The sequence below is a fragment of the Paramisgurnus dabryanus genome, chromosome 2 (genome assembly GCF_030506205.2).
Source record: "Paramisgurnus dabryanus chromosome 2, PD_genome_1.1, whole genome shotgun sequence".
In the NCBI taxonomy this organism is placed as follows: domain Eukaryota; kingdom Metazoa; phylum Chordata; class Actinopteri; order Cypriniformes; family Cobitidae; genus Paramisgurnus; species Paramisgurnus dabryanus.
The window spans coordinates 21,309,012-21,335,005 of NC_133338.1; the positions used below are offsets into that span (position 1 = coordinate 21,309,012).

The 25,994-nt window shown below is 40.1% G+C and overlaps 1 protein-coding gene across 1 annotated transcript in view; it reads left to right on the forward strand.

The window, feature by feature from the left end:
• The first annotated feature begins 2,170 nt into the window (after nt 1–2,170).
• Nucleotides 2,171–25,994, forward strand: part of LOC135730616 (dynein axonemal heavy chain 2-like) — a 154,444-nt gene continuing 130,620 nt past the window's right edge. Inside the window, exons 1-10 of the mRNA XM_065248516.2 lie at nt 2,171–2,201; nt 2,319–2,511; nt 5,888–6,088; nt 7,851–8,007; nt 8,199–8,373; nt 12,962–13,125; nt 13,222–13,383; nt 15,552–15,655; nt 17,669–17,825; nt 17,932–18,039. Coding sequence (XP_065104588.1) covers nt 2,171–2,201; nt 2,319–2,511; nt 5,888–6,088; nt 7,851–8,007; nt 8,199–8,373; nt 12,962–13,125; nt 13,222–13,383; nt 15,552–15,655; nt 17,669–17,825; nt 17,932–18,039 — 1,452 coding nt within the window. The remainder of the gene's footprint in view (nt 2,202–2,318; nt 2,512–5,887; nt 6,089–7,850; nt 8,008–8,198; nt 8,374–12,961; nt 13,126–13,221; nt 13,384–15,551; nt 15,656–17,668; nt 17,826–17,931; nt 18,040–25,994) is intronic.

Below are 25,994 nucleotides of genomic sequence, written 5' to 3' on the forward strand. Positions count from 1 at the left end.
TGCCGCCATCTTAGTCGCGTCCGCATTCAGGATGAGAGCTTACGCAGCTTACAGAGGCTATCTGCTGCTGCTCTGTGCCCCCTCCCTCCGAATTTGTCATACGTTACTAAGAAAAGTGCGTACACTACGCTAATCCTCTCTCCTGAATACAGAGGAGTCTAAGATGGCGGCGCTACCGGAAGGTAGTTATTTTTGTTTATAAAGTTTTAAATATGGATATTTCTACAACAACACCGCGCAAATTACCCTCAGAAGACCTTTGTTTATCATCCTCGATCCGTTTGGATTTATTTTGTGAAGGATGGATGCACTTTTTTTGACTTGAAGGACGTGGACCCTTTAACTTTACATTTAATCAACTGAAAGATCTAAAACATTTTCTAAAATATCTGAAAATGTGTTTGTCTGAAAAACGATGGACATATGCATCTCGGATTTGCTTGGAGGTGAGTAAATTATGGGTTTAATATCGTTTTTGGCCGAACTATCCCTTTAAGGTGTTTCAGCAATACATTTGTAACATTTATAATTTGTTAAGAAACAATTCTCTGAAATGACTTTAAAAAAGCAAAAAATTGAAATAACAACAAAATATTTCTGCTAGGGTTTACCCTTCCATGTACTTATTTTCACTTGTTTAAAGTTGCCTGCCCTGCTACAGTACTGCATATGCGTTCTTACAATAAATCAACGCTTTATATTCTCATCTCTTTACTTTCAGTCTCCCGCCCTCCCTCATTACTTCTGTATATGGTCTTCTGTCATTTATTCTGACATGTATTCCCTCCCTCTTCATCCCTTTCTCTCTGACTCTCCAGCTGCTTGTCAGACTGTGTACCCTCATGTGGGTCTGAAGTATGTACTGTATGAGCTCCTCCACACTGCTTTATGCAGATGAAGACATCTTGACCATAATCTGATTCATATGATTCAGGCTGAAAGATCTCATAGTCAACATAAATTTACAAGTATGGTGCAAATTACTTTTAGGAAAAAGTTTGTCTTCTTTGTATTCTTTCGTCAGTGATAAATCAGCTTTTCCACTAACACCATCAAGGTACCATCAGGGTCCCATTAAGATAAACACGGCCCTCAATTTTACTCTTAAAAGAAGCCCTGAATATGGGCGTCGGAACCATTATATGTGGGTGGGACAAAACCCACCCACTTTTTAAAACGAATGATTTTGGACCCACTCACCTTCCACTAGAGCAGTGTTTCCCAATCCTGGTCCTCGAGTATCCCCTCCCACAATGTTTTAGATGGCTCCTTATTTAACGCACCTGATTTAACTCATCAGCTTGTTAGTTTACCACTCTAGAAGAAGGCTGATAAGTTCAATCGGGTGTTTTCAATAAGGAGACACACAAAACTTTCTGGGAAGGGGTACTCGAGGAGCAGGATTGGGAAGCAGTGCACTAGAGGAATGCCCTAATAATTAAACTACAACCCTGTCTTCCTCAAATCCATTCCTCTTGGCTCATTTAAAATCCATAATCTAAACTCTGTTTCGTGTTTTCACTACTTTCGCCTGTGACACAACAAGGTAAACAAGGCTATAAAAGCAATTGTTTAATTTAAAGGCACCAGAATACAAGAAAGTGGCATCTACTTCAATGCTTCTGACAGCTATAATACTGCAAACTTTTTTATTGCACTTTTGTCTTTTGCTCCTCTTCATTTTGGGCTTATTAAAGGTGAGGAGGTGAATGTTTTTATAGGCAGAAAGCCTGAATAGAGAGGTCACTATTTATTTTCAGTGAGAGGGGTAAGCAGAATGGAGAAGAAGCCCTGAGTGAGGTGGTGGGTGGGTGGTATTTAAGGTACCACCCTAGGGGACTGCCTATATTGCCAATTTTGGGATCTGCCACTTCAGCCAGTAAATTGTAAATTACATGATACATTTTAATATATAATACCTTTATTTCAAGCCCATCACTGGGCCTGGAGGCTTAAGCTTAGGGAAGTCTGTGAATTAATATGGACATCACCCATTGGTTACAGTAACGTTGGCTCACCCTGTTTTTTATTAAGTACATTGTGACTAAATTGATTAATGTCAAGTTCACATTTGTGAACAACAAAAATGTATCTAAACAAAACAAACAATGGTGCAAGAAAGATGCATCACTTAATCTTAAGCATGTTTCTTTGTGGCAATATACTTGGGATGAGGAATGTGGAGGTTGGAGGAATGAACCGTATGATGTAATGCTTGTGTGAAGCACCAGGTGTCATTTTTCAATTCTTAACGTCATTTTTTTGTGTACTTACAAAGGTTTTTATGTACTCTCTTCTTTCCTCTCTGTCCTTTCTAGAGCAAGATGAAGAGATCTGTAAAATCCAGGCAGCCATAGCTGCTGGTATGGTGACCAATGCATCTCACCTGCAGGCCTACCTGAAGACCTGGGACAAACACAGAGAGATTTGGGAAATTGAGAAAGCCAGCTTTATCCAACGTTATAAGCGGCTCAACCCTGCAGTGTCAGGGTTTGACGCAGACATAGGAAGGTGTGTCTTTATATTATTATTTTATTACCAAAGCAGTTTTTAAAGCAAAAGGGAGCATTCGACTTCCCTTTGCAATTGAGCAATAGTAGGAACCCACAGGCTCTCTTGAACTTAAAGGAAATGAAAACCATAATATTTCATTTTAATCTGCTGACTTCATTTAGGCTGAATTTGCTACCCTATCATGTCCCAATTTTGGTTAATAATATTTAGTATGGCATCCTGACGTTCGCAGTTTTATGAAAGCTGAGCAGTGCTGTTTACTGACCATTTTTAGAAAAGAAGTTCTGGGCCTATTTGTGAAAAATGCCATAGGCTCAGAATCTAGTCCCATATTAAACACCTGTTGTCTTGATTTCAAGCAGTAAGAAATGAGCATTTGTGAACTAAAATTACATTGTGAAAGTAAAATAAAATCTGCTTTAGTGAACTCTTTGAACAAATTTCCTCAAGGCTTAAGAAAGCCCTGTAAGTTAATGTAATTTAAAAATACTGTATATCAACTTTAACAGCACACCAGCGGGGTGTGTGTAAGTGTCTTTCAGACTATTGACATGTCTCTCGCACAGAGATGCAAGTCTGGAGGGCAGGGTCAACATCTCTACCCTAGTATGGATTTGATCTACACCAAATCATTAAGATGTCAAAAGATGTTTGTGTACTGTATGTGTGTGGGTGCGTGCGTGTGTGCGCAATGGGACATGCAATGTAGTGTACGTGACTGTGCATTAATGACCTTGTGCATGCTTGTGTTGTCTAGATCTATCATGATGTAGAAGGAAACATACATGTTGCCTGATGCATCAGTTAAATAAAATGTTTAGCAATTTCAGCTATTCAACGGTTGAAATAGAGAGATATAGTGAGAAGAAACAGGTAGGAACATGTTCAAGCTGGATTTAAACACACATCATCTGCTCTCAAGCTTAGAATTTGAATTAAACATATAGAAAATTCTAAAGGTGGTGCTATTGGTTAGTAGCTTTATTTGGGGTTTAATTACACAGAATTTATGAAAAATTCATGAATTATATAAAATGTCATAAAATTGCGGGCCCCCCTGGCAACATCTCACACCCCCCAGTTTAAGAACCACTGCTCTAGTTGAACAAAATTTGTGTGTTGCATCCGAGGGAACACACATACTAATAAAATGCATGGGTTTTGTGATAAAAGTGTCTGCTAAATGCATGCATGAAAAAATAATGTTTTGACAATGTACCAGAACTGATGCAATAGTAAGAAATTAGTTGATGGACACCAGTTTTATATACTTTTATCTAGGCAGTTATGTCTGACATTTCAAAAAACTTTTCTTGATATAAACATGCATATGTACAACTAGAGATGTAACAGTAAATTAATTGGTGCATGCAGTCAAGTGTGAACTGCACACGGCGCTGTGCAGGCAGATCGGCCTATGACATCATAGTACCGTGAGAGCCATTTGAAAGTACAGTATAAGGACCAATTTGCTGTCAAACCGCTCTCGCAGTACTTTGCTGTCTTGCGCTGATGGGTCTGCACAGCACAGCAGGACGATCCATGAGTTGTAGATATGACAGGTATAGGGGTGGAACGGTACATGTATTTGTTTCGAACCGAATCGGTACGGGGGTCACGGTTCGGTGCATGAATTTAAACGGAGAATACATGGTATGAAAATAAAAAAAAACTTGCGTGCAAAATATTTAATGTAATGCGGAACTACTGTTAGATACGCGGGTTCTTTAGGGACAGCTAATCTGTAGCCCCGCTAGCTCCGAAGCTCTGATTGGAGCCGATGCAGCCGGGCTCCGCCTATGTCGTTTCTTGCAGCGCCTTATGAAGTCGTACACACCTATTAATGCATCCTACAAGCCTACATTTTTTTGTTCTTTAGTACATTAATATGAAATAAATGTGCTTAAATGTAATTTAAAATGTATTTAGGTAACTTGTAATACATTTGAAACCCATCTTTGTATGAAAGATTAGTACAAGTTTATACATTTTTGTTATACGAGATAGAATGTTAAATGCCTTTCAGTTCATATTCATGACATCTCAAAATAACACCGATAAGGACACCTATGTTTTTAAGATTATCATAAGTACTAAAAAAATTTGCCTTTTGCATTTTTGTTTTGCTTTTCCCTCCACTGTACCGAAATTGAACCGAACCGTGATGTCTGAACCGAGGTATGAACCAAACCGGGACTTCTGCGTACCGTTTCACCCCTAGACAGGTATGATAGCATGGTCTGTCGGCGTTGCAAAGCCTTGTTTTTTTCTCTCTGTACCGTAAGTCACCCCTAACTGCATGCACACCAATGCATATTGATGTACTTGCCTTTATCTGAAATACCGCTAAATGTCGCTATTTGGAACAAATTTTAAAATGCTGCTTTTGCACCAAACCCGAACCATGACCTCACAATCGAAACCATGACTTCTGTGTACCGTTACACTCCTAGGTGCGTCATTTCAAAATACGTGCCTGCTGCACACGCGTTGAAAGGGTTTATGATAAAAGATACTTAAAGTGCACCTATTTCTTTGCTAAAAAAAAAACGTTATTTTGTGTATTTGGTATAAAACAATGAGTTTGGGTGGTTTATGGTTAAAAAACACATTATTTTCCACATACCGTACATTTTTGTAGCTCCAGATTTCACTCTCTTCCTGAAATGCATGAATGTGCCAGCTAGTCTGTACGTTGTGATTGGCCTAAATTCCTCTGACGTCAGCCAGAAATGTGACGCTTCTTACCATGTTTGAAAGATTCGCTCACAATGCAATGCTAACAGGAGTTAACTTACAGACTGCGAGTCCAAGCAAGAGGAATTATGATATTGTCGACTCGTCTACCTCACCAATCCCAGGAAGTAAACTGTTGCCTACAATCCGTGTGTTTGTTGTAGTCCAAGAAAAGAGATTTACTGTACGTTGAAGATGATAACTTGCGGAATCGTTTACTTTGGGGTTTGTACCTTTTGCATATCGTTAACATGTACTAATACACACTTACACAACAAAGGAAATGTAAAAACGTGAATCGGACAATAGGTGCTCTTTAACACTAAACTCTGATTATACATGATATTAGGCGAGTATCTGGCAAACGCAAGCATCTCTTACACTATATCATAAACCTCTTTGAAGCATCTGCAGCAGGCACATAGGTTGACATGACACTGAACACATATTTTGACATGATGAGCTACACACTTGACGTGCTAAATACATATTTTGATGAGCTTCGCATCGTGTGCCCTCGAAATACAAGTCACCGACCGCCATTGTTTGTGATATATCAAGTGGTATTTATCTGGACTCGTTATGGTTGGTTGTAATCACTTTCTTAATTTGCACTTTTTCTCTCTTTTTCTCTCAGATACACAGAAGTGGCAAATAACGTCCAGAAGGAAGAGACGGTGTTAAGTTTGCAGTGTGTGTTGCTGGACTGTTCGCCACTTAAATTTTCTCTGTTGCAGCATTGTAACGAGTGGCAGAGCAAGTTCACACAGCTGCTCAGCCTTATGGCCACTGAAAAACTCAAAGAACTGCACAGCTTCCTGCAGGAGAACGCTCTCAGGTGTGTGCGTGTGCGTGTGTGTGTGTGTGTGCCTGGTAATTATCACGTTGTGGGGATCAATTGTCCCCACAAAGATAGGAATAACAGTATTTTTGTGACCTTGTAGGGACATTTTGAGGTTCCCCATGAGGAAACAAGCTTATAAATCAAACAGAATGATGTTTATTGAAAATCAAAAATTTTCTATGATTGTTGGGGTTATGGTTTGGGTTAGGGCAGGGGTCTTCAACGTTCTTTGGGCCGGGGACCCCTTAGATGAGAAAGGCATGGAGCAGGGACCCCCCTAATATTAAATGTTTAAAACAGAGATATTCAAGTAAGCAGTAAGGTACGAGAGTCTGCCTTTTCGTATAAGGCACAACAAGTGGAGTAAAGTACAACTTATGACCAATCAGAATCAAGGACTGGAACTGTTTTATAAATAGAAACAAACCATATGGTCACACAACCATACTATATTAACATGCATAATTTTTTGTTAAAGTAGATTTAGTTTTTATATTAATACAATAATAATAATATAATATTATTTTAAGGTATTTGCAGTGTAATATATTTTCATTTTAATTGGACAAGGGCTTTCAGTTTATAAAGAAGACTGATCATGGTGGCACAATGGCACAAAGACTGTCTATTCTGGTGGGGATAGAGGTTGTGCTACTTTATAATTCTGAGGTCTGTTGCCTTGCTCGTGTATCATCATTGTCACGAGTTTGAGTAACGCAGGTTTATTTTCTGCATAGCTTCATATCAGACTCAGGAGAACAACATGCAACGATTCTTGCACAAAGCACCATCACGGCGCGCGTTTCATTCATTTTTAAAATCGAGCGATAGTTTTGTCACAGTTTAAAATCCAGACGCGGTGTGGTGTAATTTGCCTCTTGAATTAGCGCTTTAAATCTGAACCGCGTGAAACAGCCGTCCAATTTCAAAAATATAGAAGAGACAACATGTCGCACTGATTCTAAAATGACATTCTGAAAGAAAGACACACATAAGATTCACCTGTTTTATGATGACTTTTCTGTCACTACTGCTGCTTCCTGAGTGGACATTTATAATCTTTAGATATTTTATTTTGGTCCGCTGGCTAAACTGAATGCGTGCCTTCAAACCTATGCTGCCACGCATGTGCACAACTTAAAGAGAACATGTAACATTTTGTACATATATTTTACGTTTTAAGCAAAAAATAGCTTGTCGTTAAACATCATTTGGCGGACCCCATGCATTTCTGTCACGGACCCCCTGGGGGCCGTGGACCCCCGGTTGAAGATCCATGGGTTAGGGGATGGGAATAGAAGATGCAGTTTGTACAGTATAAAATGCATCACGTCTATGGAATGTCCCCACAAAACATGGAAACCAGAATGTGTGTGTGTGTGGGTAAAGAAAACAATAGAGTGTATCAAAATCAAAGCTACCTCATGGTCTAATGTCTATATAACCAGCTAATGCCCCCCATACATAAATCACATAATAAACTGTCCTCATAGGGTAAAGTCAGGGCCATTTTCAGATTTGTTATGTTGCATTTGCAAGCCAACAAATCTATACTGGGCAAAACTGGAACCATCACAAAACAAGCACCATTTACAAGCAAGCACCATTTACATTTTTATCAGTCTAGTTTTTATTGAACATGTTTCACTACAAGAGTAGTTTAAAAGTTTAAAATAGTTTAAAATATTACAGAGCATCTGTATGTGGCTAGCTCTGTTTGTAGTGTGTTAATGTTTCTGTCTGTGTGTGCTTTCAGGATATCTCGGCCTCCTCAGACTCTGGCAGAGTTGGTAGATAGTCTTACACTGTTGGAAACTCTGCAGGCAGATCTGAGTAAGATTGAAAATCAAATTTCTCCCATCGATGACCAGTTTGTCATCCTTAAGAAGTATGAGGTTACCATCGACTCTGCTGTGAGTGTCAACACAAACCCCAGACACACACACACACACACACACACACACACACACACACACACACACACACACACACAAGTACACTTCCTGAGGTGTTCAAATCACATTGTTTCCTAAATACATTTTCATCTCATTTCTCCGTTCCATATTTGACTGCAGCTTTATCTGATTCTGCTCTGTCTCTGTAGGTGTTGGAGTTGCTGGAGGCTCTCAATGGAGAGTGGGTGTGGTTTCAGCAGGTCGTGATTGACAGTGACATCATGTTGAAGAAACACAAAGAGATGATGAAGAGCGGTTTGATCCTCTCCTCCGAGGAGTTTAAGAAGAAGACACAGGCAGCCCTAGAGAGCTTCAGCACCATAGGTGAACACAACACACAGAAACGCTTCACTTTTCATCATCTGTGCTTGAAAATACATCAAAACAGACAGCAGAATAGAATGAACCTGAAGTACATACAACCTTCTGCGACTGAGTCATCCACTGCAAACACACACACACACACATACACACTTTTACTATTTATTTTTGTACATTTACACTCTAAGAAAGTATTTACACATCTTTGTGCGTTAAGCTTTTAACACATTATGTGTCATTTTGTGTTGATTTTGTGTTAAAATATAACACAAGTTGTGTTAAAATGTGTTGTTTTAATAATAACACAAAAATGTGTGGATTCTGGGACAACGCATTTAGTGTGTTGTCCCAGAATCAACACTTATGCAGGGTTTCCAGCAGAAAATTTGTTAGTAAATGTGGAAGGGTTTGGCGGGTGGGTGGGGCGAGGGCGTGGTATGCGTCATGATGAAAATTAAAATATTTTAATAAAATAAATAAATCAAATATTTATTTTTAAAACACTCAAATAATTAATTTTAAAGAAACTATGACAAAAAAATGAACACACACTAGATTATTAATTAATTAAATGTTTTTATTTCTAACGGGAATAGCTGCGTGATGAAGTGAAACTAAAGGGTTAATAAACACAAACTAAAGCAGATGTTGTTGAACGATGATAGATGATAAAAACAGATTATTTCCCACTATTAATTACATTATCTTAAAGGAGTGTAACTACTGTAGCATGTAAATAATGCACATAAATAAAGTGAGCAAGAGCGCTCGGCAATTATATCAAATCTATAGGCACGTGAAACCCTAGCAGGTTGCTCAAACAACAAAATCACCAACTAACTTACTTTAAAACTGCAAGAACTATAGACTAATACAATAACAGGCTTAAATAACCCCAAAACATAAGTCCACTTACAGTTCTCACGGACACGCGTTTTATCAACTGGCTATCCTCCAGACATGACAGACCACGTCTTATCTCATTCCGGCCGTGTGGTGCGCCTGCACGCTCGCGGTGTGAAGCACGTCTGCGCTATTCTCCGAGATGTTTTATCAACTGGCTAGTTATCCTCCAGACAGTGACAGTCCGGACCATGTCTTTCTCATTATGGCCGTGTGGCGGGGACGCGCGTATGCGCTATTCTCTGAGATGGCCTTTTGTGCAGCGAATTTTTTTTTTTTTTTTTTTTGGACGAGCTAGTTAAGGCGGTAGGGTTTCCAATCTCAGGCGGGCCGCCTTAACTGAAATATGCTGCGGGAAACCCTGCTAATGTGTTGTTTTTAACACATTCGTTCTAAGAGTGTACTTCGATTGAAATTTTTCAAAAAATAAACAAAAATACTACTGCAAGCAGCAATACCGGGTTCAAGCGAAGAAGGGCAAAAAAAGAAATAAAGTTGACTTTAGATGAGCAGTTTAAAGAGCTTAGGAAGACCTTGTGGCGGGAAAATTGTCATGACCGAAAATGACGTCATGAGCCAAGGATTGTTCACATCAGACGTTATAAGCAAAAACATAAGTGTCATTTTGTAACATTTTGAGGACTGTTGGTGGCGCTAGCGGGTATGAGATAGAGACTCAAAATTAACCATGGTAACCATTTGGCCTGCCTATCATTTGGCCTATCAGTGTGCCAAACAAGCGTGCCGCACAAGCCAAAACCTCTTGATCGCTCATCAGTGACCTCCTCATGTTATTTAATGGGACTTGAGACCAACTAAACAACTTAATTACACTTCAAAATTTTCCGAAGTTGGTTTCTGTCATTTACTGTAGTTTTTATTACGCTGATGTAAATGTTTTTAAAAGCTTGTTTTTAGTTAGTTATTTAATGCTATAAAAACGGTGGTGTGATGTGATGATTGACAGCTGTGATATGCGCATTGTGCGGGGGCGGGGCCCTGATTTTGCGCCTTACTTCCTGCTCACTACTGCGCAGGACTGGTCCCGAAATCGCTACTGCGCAGACTCAAGACCCAAGGTGTCAGCGCCGCATCGGGACACTGGCGGCTTCACTTTTCTCCAATGGAAAGGCGAACGGGTGTCGTCCATCTTTTTCTACAGTCTAAATTTCATAATATTCCTACATACACTTCAATGGCGGAAGAATAATAATAAGAAAACTAACAATTACATTAGGGGTCTTCACCTCTTGACCCCTAATTACAAAATGGGTGCATAATGTAGACTACTGTAGTTTTTTATATTCATCCACTTTTAAATTCTTTAAACCCAACTGTAAAAGACTATGGAAAGGAATTTTTGGTCTTTTTTTATTAATTAATGAAATGATAAAATAAAAAATAAAATTGCGAAATATGTCCCAAATTTGAAAATTAAATGCTAAAATAAAAATTAAAACATTAAATTAAATTATTTCATTTTCAATGTGATGAAGCATTATTCCGGCCAAATTGAAAAATATTTTATCATTTAATTAATTAATTTAAAAAAGTCCAAAAATACCTTTAAAAAAGACAACTTGTTGCATTGTTGCAAAAAAATTCATTGTGTTTCTCTTTTTTTATTGGTATCAGAGGTTTGGTATCAGATTAAGCTAGACAGTGTTGTTCTCAATTTAAGTACTGCACCTGCAGACAGACACGCATTTACAAGACAGGGACATGACATAGATTTATAATACACCAATAATCTTTTATACACAAACAAAGTGCCATAAATGGGAAATACACACATGCACACACAAAGTCAGTTGGTTACGACTAGTGCTGCCTCAGTCCCTACTGTGAGCTTCACATCCCAGCATGCCATTTTCTGTAGGTCAGTTCACTACATGGGCGGCACCACAGGCCTTTGCTTGCCGGGACTGTGGGTGTTCTGTGCGGTGGGGAGAGCCGGGCCATCAACCTCCCACACGCCCCACGGCACATCACAACCAATTAACCCTGAGATAATGTTTCAGACGCCACAGAGCCTCACCTACAGCACAAGTGACCGTCACGCTGACATCTTGCCCTTGACTGAGCGCTCTGCATCTTGTTTTCTTCTCTCTCTGGCCCACACCTCCTGCTGGTATCTCTGTGCTGTTTATTCTCTGCTCTATTAAAAACAAGAATGAAAACTTCCTTCTGCTGCCACCAACAAAGTCACGTTATGCCAGACTGCATCAAATAGGACAGAGTTCTCGTCCTACTTTTCGCTCCTCTATCGTTCTTCCCCTCACTTCTTAGCTCACTCGCTCTCGCATCTTGTTTCCATTGTGTGATCGCTGAAGTCGGTTTGATCTCTCGCTATTCCTTTCTCGTGTCTCTCTTCCTCTGTTCCTCCCCTCTCGGTACGAATCCAAAGCCGTCTTGATTTAGACAAAGCCAGAGTTTTGGGACACGCGATTAACGTGAAAACGTTGCGTTAAGTCAACACTTCGCAAACGTGCCCGCCGTTCACCGTCATTATTTCCCACAAACCCTGAATTTCCGAACGTGGGCGGCAGCTGCAACTTGTTGAGAATGGCAGGATTGTTTGGATTGTTCCTGCAAACAATGGCAGGCTCCTTCAGGTTAATGAGGCCAGGAAGCAGCTTTGTACAGAGAGAAATTTGTATTCAAGAGAGAGAGACAGTTTCAGTAATATCACACTCATTCAGTCCAAACACATGCGACTGGCCCCTGCCAAGGTGCCCCTTAAAAATCTCATCTCCTGCTCTCCACAGACCCACTGTGACATTTCCTCTCAGATCTGACTCGGAGGAAAAACACAATATTGTACGAAGCACGAAGCCAATTAAATGTTTATGATTAGTTTTGAAGGCTCCAAGGGAGATTTATTGAAAATTTAGCACATTGCTATGTACATTTTACGTGGAGAGAAATCGGACGTCATCAACCTTTTGAGCGCACTCAGTCGTGAATTCGCTCCGTTCCAGCTGCGTACTTCGGCATGTGTTGTGTGCTTCAATAAATCAGACTTCACGCAAATATTGACTGGAGATCCCAGATGGATCTTCACGCGCTGTTTAATGGTTCGCCTTAATGCAGAATTGTGTAAATGTGTGTTTTTTGTAATTGGTAGAGATGTAGGCGTGCGATTCAGTTTGATGGAATCCATTATAAGCGTTGACAGACGTAAACAGACGTGCCTGTAAACATTTCACCAGGGGTCTCGTTTGGGACAGATAACAGTTTTAACCGGTGTCTGCGTGAGTGTGTTCATGTGTGTTACTGTACTTAGTGTCTGTTGCTGTCGTAAGATGAATGGGGTGCTTTTTAAAAGATCAAATGTCTCGTAAATCAAAGCTGTCGCAAGTGCGCGCGGATCGTGGGAGTCCGTGTCTGGGTCCGAGCCAGAACCCCCGCTCGGTTCAGAAAAAATACCCACTGACCCGCTGAGCCCCTGACTGTGAAAACGCATTAACGGCACATTGAGGAAAACATGTTCATTTCGCTAACATTCTGTCCAATAGGGATTAGTCGAGCTTTTGGAGAGAGCCGAGTTGCTCTCTGGGGAAATAACAAACACATATGCGTTCTTCTAATTAATTTACCAAGTGTTATGTGCATCTGCGTGCATGCATGTGTTCGTGTGGTCTTTTTATGCCCATGTCTTTATGTCTGAATGGTCTTATTTCTGCAGGTCCATTTAGCAGTGGGGTGACCCCAGATTCTGCACTGGAGCAGGTGTCTGCGTTGCGTGCCCAGTTGGATGCTCTTATAGAAGAGGAGGGAAGCATAAACCACGGTCTCTCTATCTTCAAGATTGAACAGACATCCTCCAAAGACATCTTGACTCTAGAGAAGGTGCTTATTTACAAAAACTTTTGCTTCAGTCTTTGACTCGTTTGTGTCAGTGGGCAAATTGTTGGTTAGATTGTTGGTGTTTATGTGTTTTTGTAGGATCTGGATTACCTGCAGCAGTTGTGGGTGATCTCACAGCAGTGGGAGGCTATGTGGAACGAATGGAAGGGGGGTCAGTTGGCCACTCTACAGACCGAGGTCATGGAGAACACCGCCCAGACCATGTTCAATAGACTCCACAAACTCAGCAGGGAGCTCAAGGCAAGCAAGTGTAACATACACTATACCTGTGATGTGTTATTTTAAAGCAGAGAGGCAAGGTTTTTAGCAAATAACACTTTCCCAAATATATCCTTCAAATAAGTTTCTACTGTGTGTAAAGGAGAAGTGGACGCATGTCAGTGATGTCATAGATATGTATATATAGCAGTGGCGGCTCGTGACTGCTCTTCCAAGGATGCGCTAATTCAAAATAAGTGTTTGGATTGTCACGTGTGTGGTTCCCTTTTCCAAAATATGTGTCCTGTGTGTGGAGAGATCCTGTGTGCATCACGTGTTTTGTCAAAATAAGTGCCTGCTGCAGACACGTCAAAACCGTTTATGATAAAAGAGATGCTCACGTTCCCTAAATACATGCAAGACACTCCCTTAACATTAAAGTCTGATTACGCACGAGAGTATGCAATTTTCTAGCAAACGCGAGCATCTCTTTTCAAGTTCAAGGCAGCAGGCACTTATTTTGGCATGACACGTGATGCACACACAATCTCTCAAAGCGCAGAACACATATTTTGAAATGACGAACCACACACATGAAGAGCTACATACATGTTGTGACGAACTTCGCATGGTGCGCTTCAAAAAAAGAAGTCACCAGCCGTCACTGATATATAGATACATCATTAGTGACTGTTTCTATAGGCCGCTATACGCAAGTTGCTCGCCATTTTGGTTACTTTAACCAAGGTTGCCAAGTCTGCCGTGATCACTTTAAAACTTGTTTCATTTATGAAAATAAAGTGTTGGTATTTGGGATATGGTCATTGGGCTTGATTAAATTGGCGTAAATCTGGCAACCCTGCCACGACGGTTTGCTGAACACTCGAGAGCAAGCTGACTATGTGTTCGCCACCGTAGTTATACGCATGTTTGATTAAAATGTTGCAGGCCAAACATTATGGGGCGGTTTCCCAAACAGGGTTTATCCTAATCCCAGGCTAAGATGCATGTTTGAGCATTTTAAAACACCTTGCATCGTAACATATATCAGCGTTATTGTTTTGTCTAAAGATGCAAACCGGAATTGTTTTTTGGAAGGATTGTTTGTAAAAACTACTAATGCCCTAATGCAACTAAGGCCCAGTGCTGGATTAATCTAAACCATTGAAAACCATTTTGGGTTAAAATAAAATTATTGTGAGCTAATTCCATGCATTTTTAAAAATTTTACCTTGTCTTTGTTGAATAATGGTAGTCTACCCGCATTCACAAACATAGAAAAAGTGCTATACATGCTAAACATCTCAGTCTCATAGAAATTCCTCTTTTAGAAATGTCAGCCAGAAAACGGCCCAATCTGAAAAACTGATGCTTATGACATCACAGGCATCTCACTGCCCCTCCACTTTAAAATAATTGGCTACATTTTTTGAGTGGCAGCAAAGTCAGCCAATCAGTAATGAGATTGCAAGGTAAGCCAGTAGGGGGAGCCAAATAGGTGCAAAACCACTTGTTTAAAATCCCCCACCCTAATAGAGCTGTCTAAGAGAGGTTTTTAGGAAGCTTCTAAGGCATTACAGACCCCCAAATTTTTTTTGTCTACATGTCACATCACAGAACAAGGATAAATACCCCGTTCAATCATTCTATGTCACCTTTAAGAGATCCTTCCACATACATATACAGTATAAGCACATTTGGAACGCCCTTCAGCTCTACTTTTTTATTTCTCGGCCAGTGACATCAGTAACATATTAGTTATGTCATTACTCATCTTCTACTGTAGGATGCTCACACTGGTGCCGCTTCATTAAAGTCCAGCTGAGACTCTTGTTCTTTTGTTTCTCTTTGTAACGGTGATAAAAGCTCTTTTGTGTCTCTAATTACCCTTTAAAGCTAATTCGGCTTCTCTTCTCACCAGCTTCTCATTATCCTGACATTTAGCTTTAAGCAGATTAGAAACACCTGCTTGAATCATACCCTTTGGGTGCTCTTTCACTGACAGTGGATCAGTGCATTACAGCATAACATTCAGCTTCACACTTTAGTCTGTAATGGGACACTGACTATTAGAAAGTTGCTTAATAGAGTGATGGCAGTGTGTGACCTCACGAAAATTAACCATGGTTCTTTTGTGGTAAAAGAGTGGTAACCATGTTTTTTTGGTTTTAACTGTAGGTTAATTTTCGTTTGTGTGTGTGTGGTTGTAGGACAAGCAGTGGCAGATTGTGGACTTCTCTAAGAACCGGATCAAGCACTTTAAGAAAATCGTCCCACTGATCACAGACCTCAGGAATCCAGCCATGAGAGAGAGGTGGGGGACTCACGAACCCAACAAACAAAACTGTGTTCTCAGCATAATGAAGTGTCATTCTCACACTAATCCTCCTCATCAAGAGTGGTTCCTGACAAAATGACACAGCGTCTTTTACTATTGACACTGTTGTCTCTTTAACTGACAATCACACTTTGTAACTTACCTCTGTAAGGGGCTAATCACACCAAATGCATTTGAAACACTTAGAAACACAAGGCACGACGCACTGCTTTTAAAAAAAGAGCAGTGCAACGCGGTTTTTTATATTGCTAGGCATCCACCAACTCAGCTGTCTTGTCAATCAAATATTGAAGCGTGAGCGGTCTTTTGCTGTTAACTGTCATATTAGCAGAAACTTTAAAAAGAGGACGCTTGCTCTGACCTTGTTTAAAGGTTGAGAGGTGCACAAACACGCAGGAGAGAGTAAGCGAGTGATCCAAGTCCGGTTGATCCAAACAACTGTAAACCTCCATCACCACAACGAAAGGCCCGCCTCTCCTCTCATTCGATTGGACAGTGGAAAGACGCAAATGACGTTGGGTGCTTTTTTGCGCTCAACGCTCCTTCAAAAGCGCGTGCTGCGGCGCAAGGCGTTCGGCGTGCATAAACAGCGAGCATTCGCTCTCTGCACATAGAATATCATTCAAAAAAGGCACCTGCAACTGCCATAAACGCGTTTGGTGTGATCAGCCCCTTAGAGATGTTTTTTCTGTACTGTAGCAACCTATCAGGGGTTATTTCAACATTATCTCACGGAAAGTAGTGTTATAGTCACCCAAAATTGTTTTAATTTATTAATTTGTGTCCATGGCACGAAATTCAGTTTTTGTCGTGCCTTGAGCACGATTGTTTTTCCTGACACTCGAATTTCTTTAGGCCTCAAGGTACATTCACAATATAAGTGACTAGCAGTAGCAGAGCAACACGATTTCATTGATTTCAATGGAAGCTCGGCGGCATCCGGCGACATGAGCGACAGTGACCGTTGACGGCTTGGATGGGCGTCAGTACAGTATGCATGTACAGTACGTGCACACTCTTCTGATGACGAAAATTGTGTCGCGCCCACTGTACGTGGACCCCAGCATACAAATGGACTATTCTCGGCCTTTACACGATGAGCTGCAGTTGTGCACCCTGACAGCCAGACCTAAGTTACATCTCTCTTCACTCCTCCCTCACGCTAGCGTTTGTGCACTCCGGCGCCAACCCTGCTGAGAAATGTGTCGTTTTCCGCTTTCTGGTTGTCCTCTGCCCTGTCATTCGATTAGATCATGTTTTGGCATTCCTAAAACAACAGCCAATCAGGAACCCTGCAGAAGCCCTGGCAGAGACAGGCCTCACGTTCCCATGATGACATCCGGCTAATCACACTGATGTAACCCTCTGAAAGATTTCTGTTAGCATGTCCCGCTGGCCGACACCGCGCATCAGGGGAGCAGATGAAAATAAACAGAGCTCCGGCCTCAGAAGTCCAGAACCGACATAACGGGAGAAGAGAGAAGAGGGAAAGAAAAACAGGCTCTAGTACGAGAGATCGGGTCCCAAAATGCTCAGCCTCAATCTCAGGAGGGCCAGTCGCTGGCAGAACATTTTTTTGAAATGGTGCTGTTGTGTTTTGTTGTGGATCTGATGTGCTGACAGTCTCCGAGGATTTCTGTGAGAGAAGACAACAAGCTGCGCGTCATTTCTACGTGATCTCTCACAGGAGAATTCAAACCTTTCGCTGTCACACCTGTTTATTATGACAGAATCTCGCCATCTATTGTGTCTGAACATCACAGTTCTTCAGCTCTTAAAAATGTCATAATAACACAATTGCCATACAATTGTAGCTTAATTTAATATTTTCCTGAATGAATTATTATCATTTCTTCTAAGATGCCAATAGAAAGAATTTCAACCAAGGTTAATCCACCTTTTGTAAGCACAAATTCTTATGTCTTTATCAAAGCATCTTGACTGTTGGATCATTCGACTGACTGCATAGTTTTGTGTTGTTTATTTTAGACACTGGGATCAAATAAGGCAAGAAGTGCAGCAACCATTTGACCCGGACAGTGCAGACTTCACTCTTGAGAAGATTGTGTCTTTGGGTCTGGACCACCATGCTGAACGCATCAATGACATATCAGGAGCTGCCAGCAAAGAGCTCTCCATAGAACAGGTTTGATTGTCCAATTTTTTGGGGGTTGATCTCTTTAGGCCTTCTAGAAATGAAAAACATATTATTGGTTTTACCTTATATGATCTTCATTTTAATTTATCCAAAGCACCAGTGCTTGGATCAACCTAGAGAATGTGAAAAAGAACTTAAGGATACCCAACCCTGGTATGGAGCGAGCACACTAGCCAAAGAAATCATTCTTGGGGGGACAAATGTACACGGGTACGATACGGTTCACATAATGTGAGTACACCGTCAGAAAAAATTATAAGGACGTGGGAGATCTTAATGAAGAAGTTTATTACAGCATAGCAGTGACAGGCACGTGAAGTTCTTTGGGTTCAGCAGAGTCAGATTGAACACAGAACAGTATCAGCGCTGACATTTCATAATGTTCCTCTTTCAATCCAGCTTTCCCACCCATGATGTAAACGAAGTGAGAGAGATGTAAATTGAGGTTAGCAACAAAATTAACCACTATCTGTTCTCCCAGAGTTGATTGTGTGTCCACCCAAATGGTGGGGTGACACGGTGGTCTAGGGACAGGTGTTATTGAATGATAATCGTGGTCACACATCTCTTTGCTCAGAGATGATTTCTCACTGGCGCTTCTGTAATAGAACTGATTGAATATCCCTTCAGGTGATATTAAGCCCATATGGCTGAGACTGAGATGAAACTGTCTCTATAATAATTAATTAAGCTTGATGGGGGGATGAGCTTATCTTGGAGTGAAATCTGTTTAGAGACAATAAGCTATTGCTTAAGTATGAAACAGCAAAACAATATCATACTCGAAGACGTCAAGAAAAGTTGTACTTACTGGAATAAGCCCGGCGTATAGTCTGTTTATTAAGTGGATGCAAACGTATGTGCACAGTCAAACGCACAACCTTGCAATATAGTTTATTTGACTCAGACATTCGACGCATGCATCTCCTGAGCTGCAAGTGCATGTGTGACCAATGCATACTATATTTTTTTTTCAATAAATACGGTGTATGCAGGGTTTTAAAAATCCAGCGGTGCACGTACAGGATGCGCACACTCTTCGGATGATGAAAATCCCTTGTGTAAATGTAAAAATGTACTATACTTTGGCCTTAAGTGTCAGAGTATAGGTAAAAAGTCATGAAAAACTAATTCTAACTTGCAGTAAAAGGGTCAGTGACAAAAATGATTTCAAAAATCTTAAAAAAAACTTGTTTTAAAAACATGCATCAGGTTTATAGTGTATTTATGTTAATTTTATGCAATAAAAAATACATTTGCACCATTTTTATGAAAGTTAAGACTAAATGGACCTGAAAATGTCAAATGGTGTAACCGCCAATTGCGCCAAGGAATGAGAAATATTAAATATTTGATCCACCTTGATGGCATGTACGCGTAATCATAAAAAATCTATTTAAAATATCATTTTATTAGTTAATTCTAAATGTAAATTTTAATGCATTTTTGTAATATTTGATATAAACAGCTCTGTTTTCTAAATAATCTTTGACAGATGATGTAAAAATGTATGTAGAAATCATGTTACACTAAACTAGATTTTTTTATGAATATATGAAGAGTTTCGTTGCAAAACGAGATAACGTTTTGAAAAATGTAAATTTTTCAGAAATCTCGTTTTTTGGTTTTGCATTCCAATTAATATCAATTCAACTGCAGTTGGTTTGTTTTGATTTAAACCTTCATAACTTAAAAAATACAGCTAAGTAGCATAAAATAATAACATGATAACATAATAATAAACAAAATAATAAAACAAAAACAAAAAAACAAAATAATAACATGATAACATAATAATAAACATGTTTTGACAAAAATGTTAAAAACGGATGTATCTCGTTTTGCAACGAAACTCTTCATATTTACATTTTCATTTAAAAAATACTAGTTACATCAATTGACGCAGACCGGTTACACCACATTGACATTTTTGCTATTCTCCCCCACATATTCTGTCAAATTGAAATAAAACCAGAAATGTTCGATTTGGTCCTCAAAAAAGAGAATTTATGCAAGTAATCTGCACATTTATTTTGAAATTTTAACCATTTTAAATTTAATTGAACCATATGGGCACAAAATAATTAACGTGACGTCATTGACCCAAAAAATTTACAAGATAAAAAGCGTACGGTATGATATCTCACAACAGCTGGTACTGTATTAAAACCTGTTTTTGGTATTACTTGTAATCTTTTTTATAAAGATAGAGAAAGATGTGCATTCTTCTTTCCTATTGTTCCTTTTTGTCCTTTGTCTGATTGGCAGACTCTAGGCTGTTCCAGGCTCACTGCTCTCCACTCCTCATAAGACAGTAGATCCTCAGAGATTTAGGATGTTAAAAAGAGAGAGAGAGTCTCAGTCAGGAGGATTAGGGTTAGAGGTCATATTTAAAAGGTTAAAGATGATATCCTTAGAGTGACATCCTATAACCAGACAGCCCCAGCAGAGAATCACAGCAGAGAGGAGAGGAGTTTTAGAGTATGGCAGCTGTTCGGAGTTTTCATTAGAAAGACAGTTTTAATGTAAAGGCAACAAAGATCATACAAAGAGCTATCAGACTGCTGTAGGGCCATACTTACAGTTAGGGGGCGTGCACACCAAAGCTTTTAAATGCTGCTGAAAATGCCAGGCGGATTCCAACTGTAGGCGCTTTTTCGGCTGAGTGCTTTGATTGCTATGATACTTCTGCTTTGTTTATCAGTCCTTGAACGATGCGTCACTTGGTTGTTGTGATATTTGTCCCACTGTGATTGGTTGGCCGAGTGATATTTTTCAACTCTTGGCGTCAGCGCTCTGCGGAGGAAAAATCGCAGCCGCCAGCTCCGGGCTTTTTTGAAAAAAAAATTATGCTTCCATTGGAAACAGTTGAAAATATACGCCAGCCGCCGGCGTAAACATTTTGGTGCGCGTCTGCTTAGTCAAATTTAAAATCTTAAATCCATGTTAGTTAGATTCACACATTATACCTCTTTACCTGTGCAGCACGTTTATTTTTTTGGCAAACTCAGTATGCAAAAAACCTTTAGGTAAGGAGTACGTTAACGGATGGTCTACTGCTTCCTCCAAGATTTCTTAAGGAAATGCATCCCATATTTGTCTGGGATCGATTTATTTTTGATTTATTTATAATGCCAATGATTTTTCGGAATTCGTGTGGCCATTTACACATATACCGCAAAGACGTGATGTATTTAAAGTCCTGCACTTGGTAGGTTTTTTCCACAGTTTGCTTATTATCCGTAATGCATTTTTGTTTAAGAAAAGAACATAAGGACCGTGTTATGATCTGTTCTGTCATGCTGGTGAATGATCTCAGCTTCAGCATGGATAGTGACACGCTCCCTGATCTCTGCTTTAGTCCAGTTTGCCGACATTTCTCGTCGTGAATGTTGATCTGTGTTTAAATCCCTGTGTCAAAGAGCTGACCCATAGCTATTGTTGCGATGACATGCGCTTCCACATTACTGCACACCCCAATTTAATGGAATTTTTCTAGGACCAAAGTGCTGTGTGAATGGGGTTAAAGTAGAGATCAGATGGAAACTGTTTTATGCCTTGAGGCCACTGGAGCTGGAGCTGAGGAGCCAACAAATTTAAAAGTATAATACAATTAAATACCAGATGTACAACATACATTAGCAGCTGTTTGGGGGACGCATCTTTGAGCAGTGTAATGAAGCATCTATGTATAGAAATATATCTATGGCTGATGCAGGACGCCAGTGATTAACACTAAATACGCATTTGCGAATAAAAAAGTTTGTCAGGTTTGATGAACGTTCACACAAACAGCTCTTATTTTTTTAATTTAAGGAGTTCAAAGCTAACACTTACGGCGCATTCACACGGGGCGTAAGTGTTGACGCTTCCCATTCACTTTTAATGGGTGACGTCAAGCGTTGGCGAACTGAATTGTGGATCTGTCGGATTGAACATTTCTCAACTTTTCAAGCGGCAACGCGAGCGTCGGCCAATCAGATTGCCTTAAGCAAATAACCTAGGCAGAGCCAGCCAATTACGTTTATGGAAGACCGGAGCATGTGCTGCGGCCCCTGTGATTAGCTGTTGGCCACGCTTCAGACAAGCCTTCTGTTAAGCGTTAACGCTTATGCCTGTGTGAATGCGCCGTTAGGGGCGGTTACAACTACAGGGTTTAGATTAATCCAGGACTAGGCCATAAGTCGGTTTTACAAACAAACTTTACAAAAAACAATAATGGTGTGCATCTGGAGACAGAACAATGGCACTAAGATGTTAGATGGGGCTTTTAAATTAAGGCAGCTCAAACATGCATTTTAGTGTGGGACTAGGATAAGCCCTGTCCAGGAGACCGCCCCTTAAAGGAATAGTCTACCCTTTTGCCATATTAAACTATGTTATTACCTCAACCTAGACAAATTAATACATACCTATCTTTTTTCAATGCGTGCACTGTACAGCGTGTTGTGAATGTGCTAGCATTTAGCCTAGCCCCATTCAGGGACGGACTGGGGCTAAAAAACAGCCCTGGACTTTTTCCCAAATAGGCCCATCATCCGGCCATTCGCCTCTAGCCATGCGCAACAGACACAAGGATGTCCTGATACTATGCCACAATACTGTCAGACTATAAGACAAGGATATTTAATATTTTGTCCATGTCATATTAAACTTTGATGTATAATAAGGCTGTGAAATAATGAAAATAGCTAGGCCTATTAATTTTGTCTGTACAGCTTTCACAAACAACCACCAGGTCTTTGCCAATTCCACAATACTAAACACAAATATCAAAGACAAGGAAAAACTGCACTCTGATGGAAGACAGACAGAAAGTGCAAGCTAGGATTTTTTGGTTAAACTAATATTTGGTCAATTATTTAGCCCCCTTTCTTATTAGCACGTTTAGAGTGGTTGCAATGCATGTCTGATATTTACCCATTTAATTCAATACTAGTCTTCATTGTAGCAGAAAATGTGAGCTCACAACAACCTCTCATATATAATAAAATCAATGAAAGAAATGAAAACCAATGCAATACGATGAATGTCCACCCACAGAATGTTTTTAAACGGGGTTGGATAAATATTTTTTGCTTTGATGTGTGTGATTTTGGTTAGATGACAGTTGTAGGTTACAGTTTGACAAGAGTTTACAGTTTGACAAAAGCAAAATGTTTTGTTTTATTGCGACTGTATACAAATATAAGCAAACACTTTGCTGTTTGAATTATGTCCCATATGAACAAAATGACGGAGTATGTATTGTTTTTATGTTTCCACTGTTCAATCGCGCCCGCGCCTCTCTCTCTCTCACACACACACATCACGTCTTTCTCTAACACTAGCGCATTACGTTAATTTTTACGCAGGTTTTATTTATTTTTATATTGTGTATATTATATTATAATGTCACGTGTCCTGCTACTACTGGCACTTAGCTCTTTCTGATGTGAAGTTAACTCGGTCTGTCCCTCATCATGACCAGGCTGTGGATGCTCAGGCTCGCAAACATAGACGCTCGCGAATTCCGGGAATCCGTGGACCAATCACGGCTAGTAGGCCGACTCTTCTTCCTTTTTTTTACACGTAGCAGCATATAAGTGATCGTATTAGTGCCTCTGCTGTTGGCTGTTCATATTGCGTTATTAGACTTTTTTGCCATCGGCCGGGCGACGGCCCTCCGTTGAACGGCCGTTCTGGACTTTTCCAGAACGCACAGATTGCCAATCCGTCCCTGGCCCCATTCATTCCTATGGTACCAAACAGGGAAGCCACCAAACACTTCCGTGTTTTCTTGATTTAAAGACTGTTACATGAGGAGTTATACCAGTAAGTATGGTGCCACAAAATAAAACTTCCTCTAGTTTCCTCTAGGATTTTTTTCAGCTGTGGCGGCAGAGGGCGCCCATGATGATTATAAATGTAAAAAAAAAATTTAATGTAGAATATAGGCTACAGTAAACTAACATGTATTTTTTTATCATTTTCACGCTGTCATTTACTTTTCCTTATATTTATAGCATATTGCTTTTCTATGTTTGATCTAAACTGTATTTTCTTTAAAAAACGTTACACAGCTACGTACGTAGTTCGGATATTTCATTGTAGTTTTAATGTAATGTGCATTGCAAGTTCGTCCTCGTGTTTAGCGTACAGAGCTGTTACAAAGTCATGCAGTCCTGTTTGTTAATCCGCACCGCTGCGATTGACAGAACAACCGACCAGTTATCCGACATCAGCAGCAATTTTATTTCACACACGTACCATTTGACATAAAGACTGTGACCCCGAGCCGGTCACACCGCAAATCGTGCAGTTAAATATAAACCTTTATCGGTCTTCAGACAGATCTTAAACACAAATAAGCACGGGACATTTAAAAACGAGTCGAATTTTGGTCTTGGATGTTAGACCCGCATTTTACTCTTGTCTATTGAGTCCCGACCTGCATCTACAACACAAATGACACGCGAATAGCCTATTACACCCCGTTAGATCAAATATTATGCAGTTCACCCGCGGGTACCCCGACCCTGCTGTTTCGTCTGAAAACAGATAAAGCAGTCTCACCGTCTGCCTCAAGCTTCTATTACCAACGTTCTTCTCTTCCAAGGGAATAATGTAAGTTTCCTTACAAACAGGTTCGACTATTAATGTCTTGCAGTCGCATATAAGTAGTATTCAGTATTTAGCCTTTTGTTTTTGGACAAACATCTTATCATTTAATGTGAAACTTTGTGAGTGTCGATCTAAAGCACAGACGATTGACTGACAGCTGAGCGGTCAGCAGCGCGCTGCGCTTATAGCCTACTGAATAACTAATGGCCAGATAAGTTGATAATATGAGTACAGTGATTCCAAATGAATGTCCAAAAAAACTCGTAATATGTTAAATCAAAAGTTTAATAATGTCTTTTCTCGCAGCCCTGCGCTGTGTTGGTGTAGATATGCGCCGGTGAACATCATATGCGTGATGACCTTGCAGCTTAAATTACCCTAAATTTATAGTCATAAAGATAAAAGTAAAACAACATTCGAAACTTCAAATGATGTATTTTTATTTGTGTAAACTCACAATAAGGAGAAAACCTTGTGCTTATTTATAATCATTAAAAACATGACGTGCTTTCTGCTGGTTTGGTTCGAGCGTGCCACAAAAAAAGAACAGAAACTCAAATACTTTTTTATTCGTTTTGTCAATTTAATAATTATTTAAGTGCAACATATTTCGTATAGGCTTATTTATTTTATTATTATTTCTCAAAACAGAAACGTAGCTTAATAATCCGCTGTTGATTTAAATCTATTTGTGCATGAAACTAAACCCATGGAGGAAATTATGATATATTTTAGGAGATTTATTTATAAATGAGTGAACAACGCAGATCCAGAAAGGAATTTATTTCTAGACAGCCAGTCTCGCAGAGCGGACATTTCGGTCGCTTTTTTGCGAGCTGACGCTGTGGGTTTTGTCTAGAAGGGATACAGCAAAGGATAAGGATAAGATTTGGAGGTAGGATTATTAGGATGAAAACAGCGGTTCTGGCTAAATTAGATACAAATACATCCTACAATCGTGTGAAATTTTGTGTTTAGAGTTGGGTTTGGTTAAAGGATTAGGATAAAACAGTGCTCATCCAACGAGATTTCGTTTGCTGTATCCCTTCTATCCACAACCGCAGGCGTGGCGGGGATGTTTTAGGAGTGGCGGGCCGCCACGGTTGAATGTATATAGCGGAAACACTGACCATAGGAATGAATGGGGCTAGGCTAAATGCTAACACATTCACAACAAGCATTGAAAAAAGATAGGTATATATAAATTCGTCTAGGTCAGTAATTCTCAAAGTGTGGTCCGCGGGCCACTAGTGGTCCGCCAAACCCCCCCAGTGGTCCGCCAAAAGATGACCTAAATTAGGCAAGTGTTTATACCAGGGCTATTCAATTGGCGGCCCGCGGGTCAGACCCGGCCCCCAAGGTAATTTGATCCGTCCCTTTATGTAGTCTGTAAAAAAGACATCTCTAGAATAAATTTGAGCTGCAGAGCGCGAGTCACGTGACTGTCGCGAGCAGCTGTGTCACGTGTTTATATTCGCGCTTTGGTCCACAAGTTCAACGCGATCGCCTCCCCCGCTCGCGCCCGCGTCTCAAGACGCGATAGCTGACTGTCGT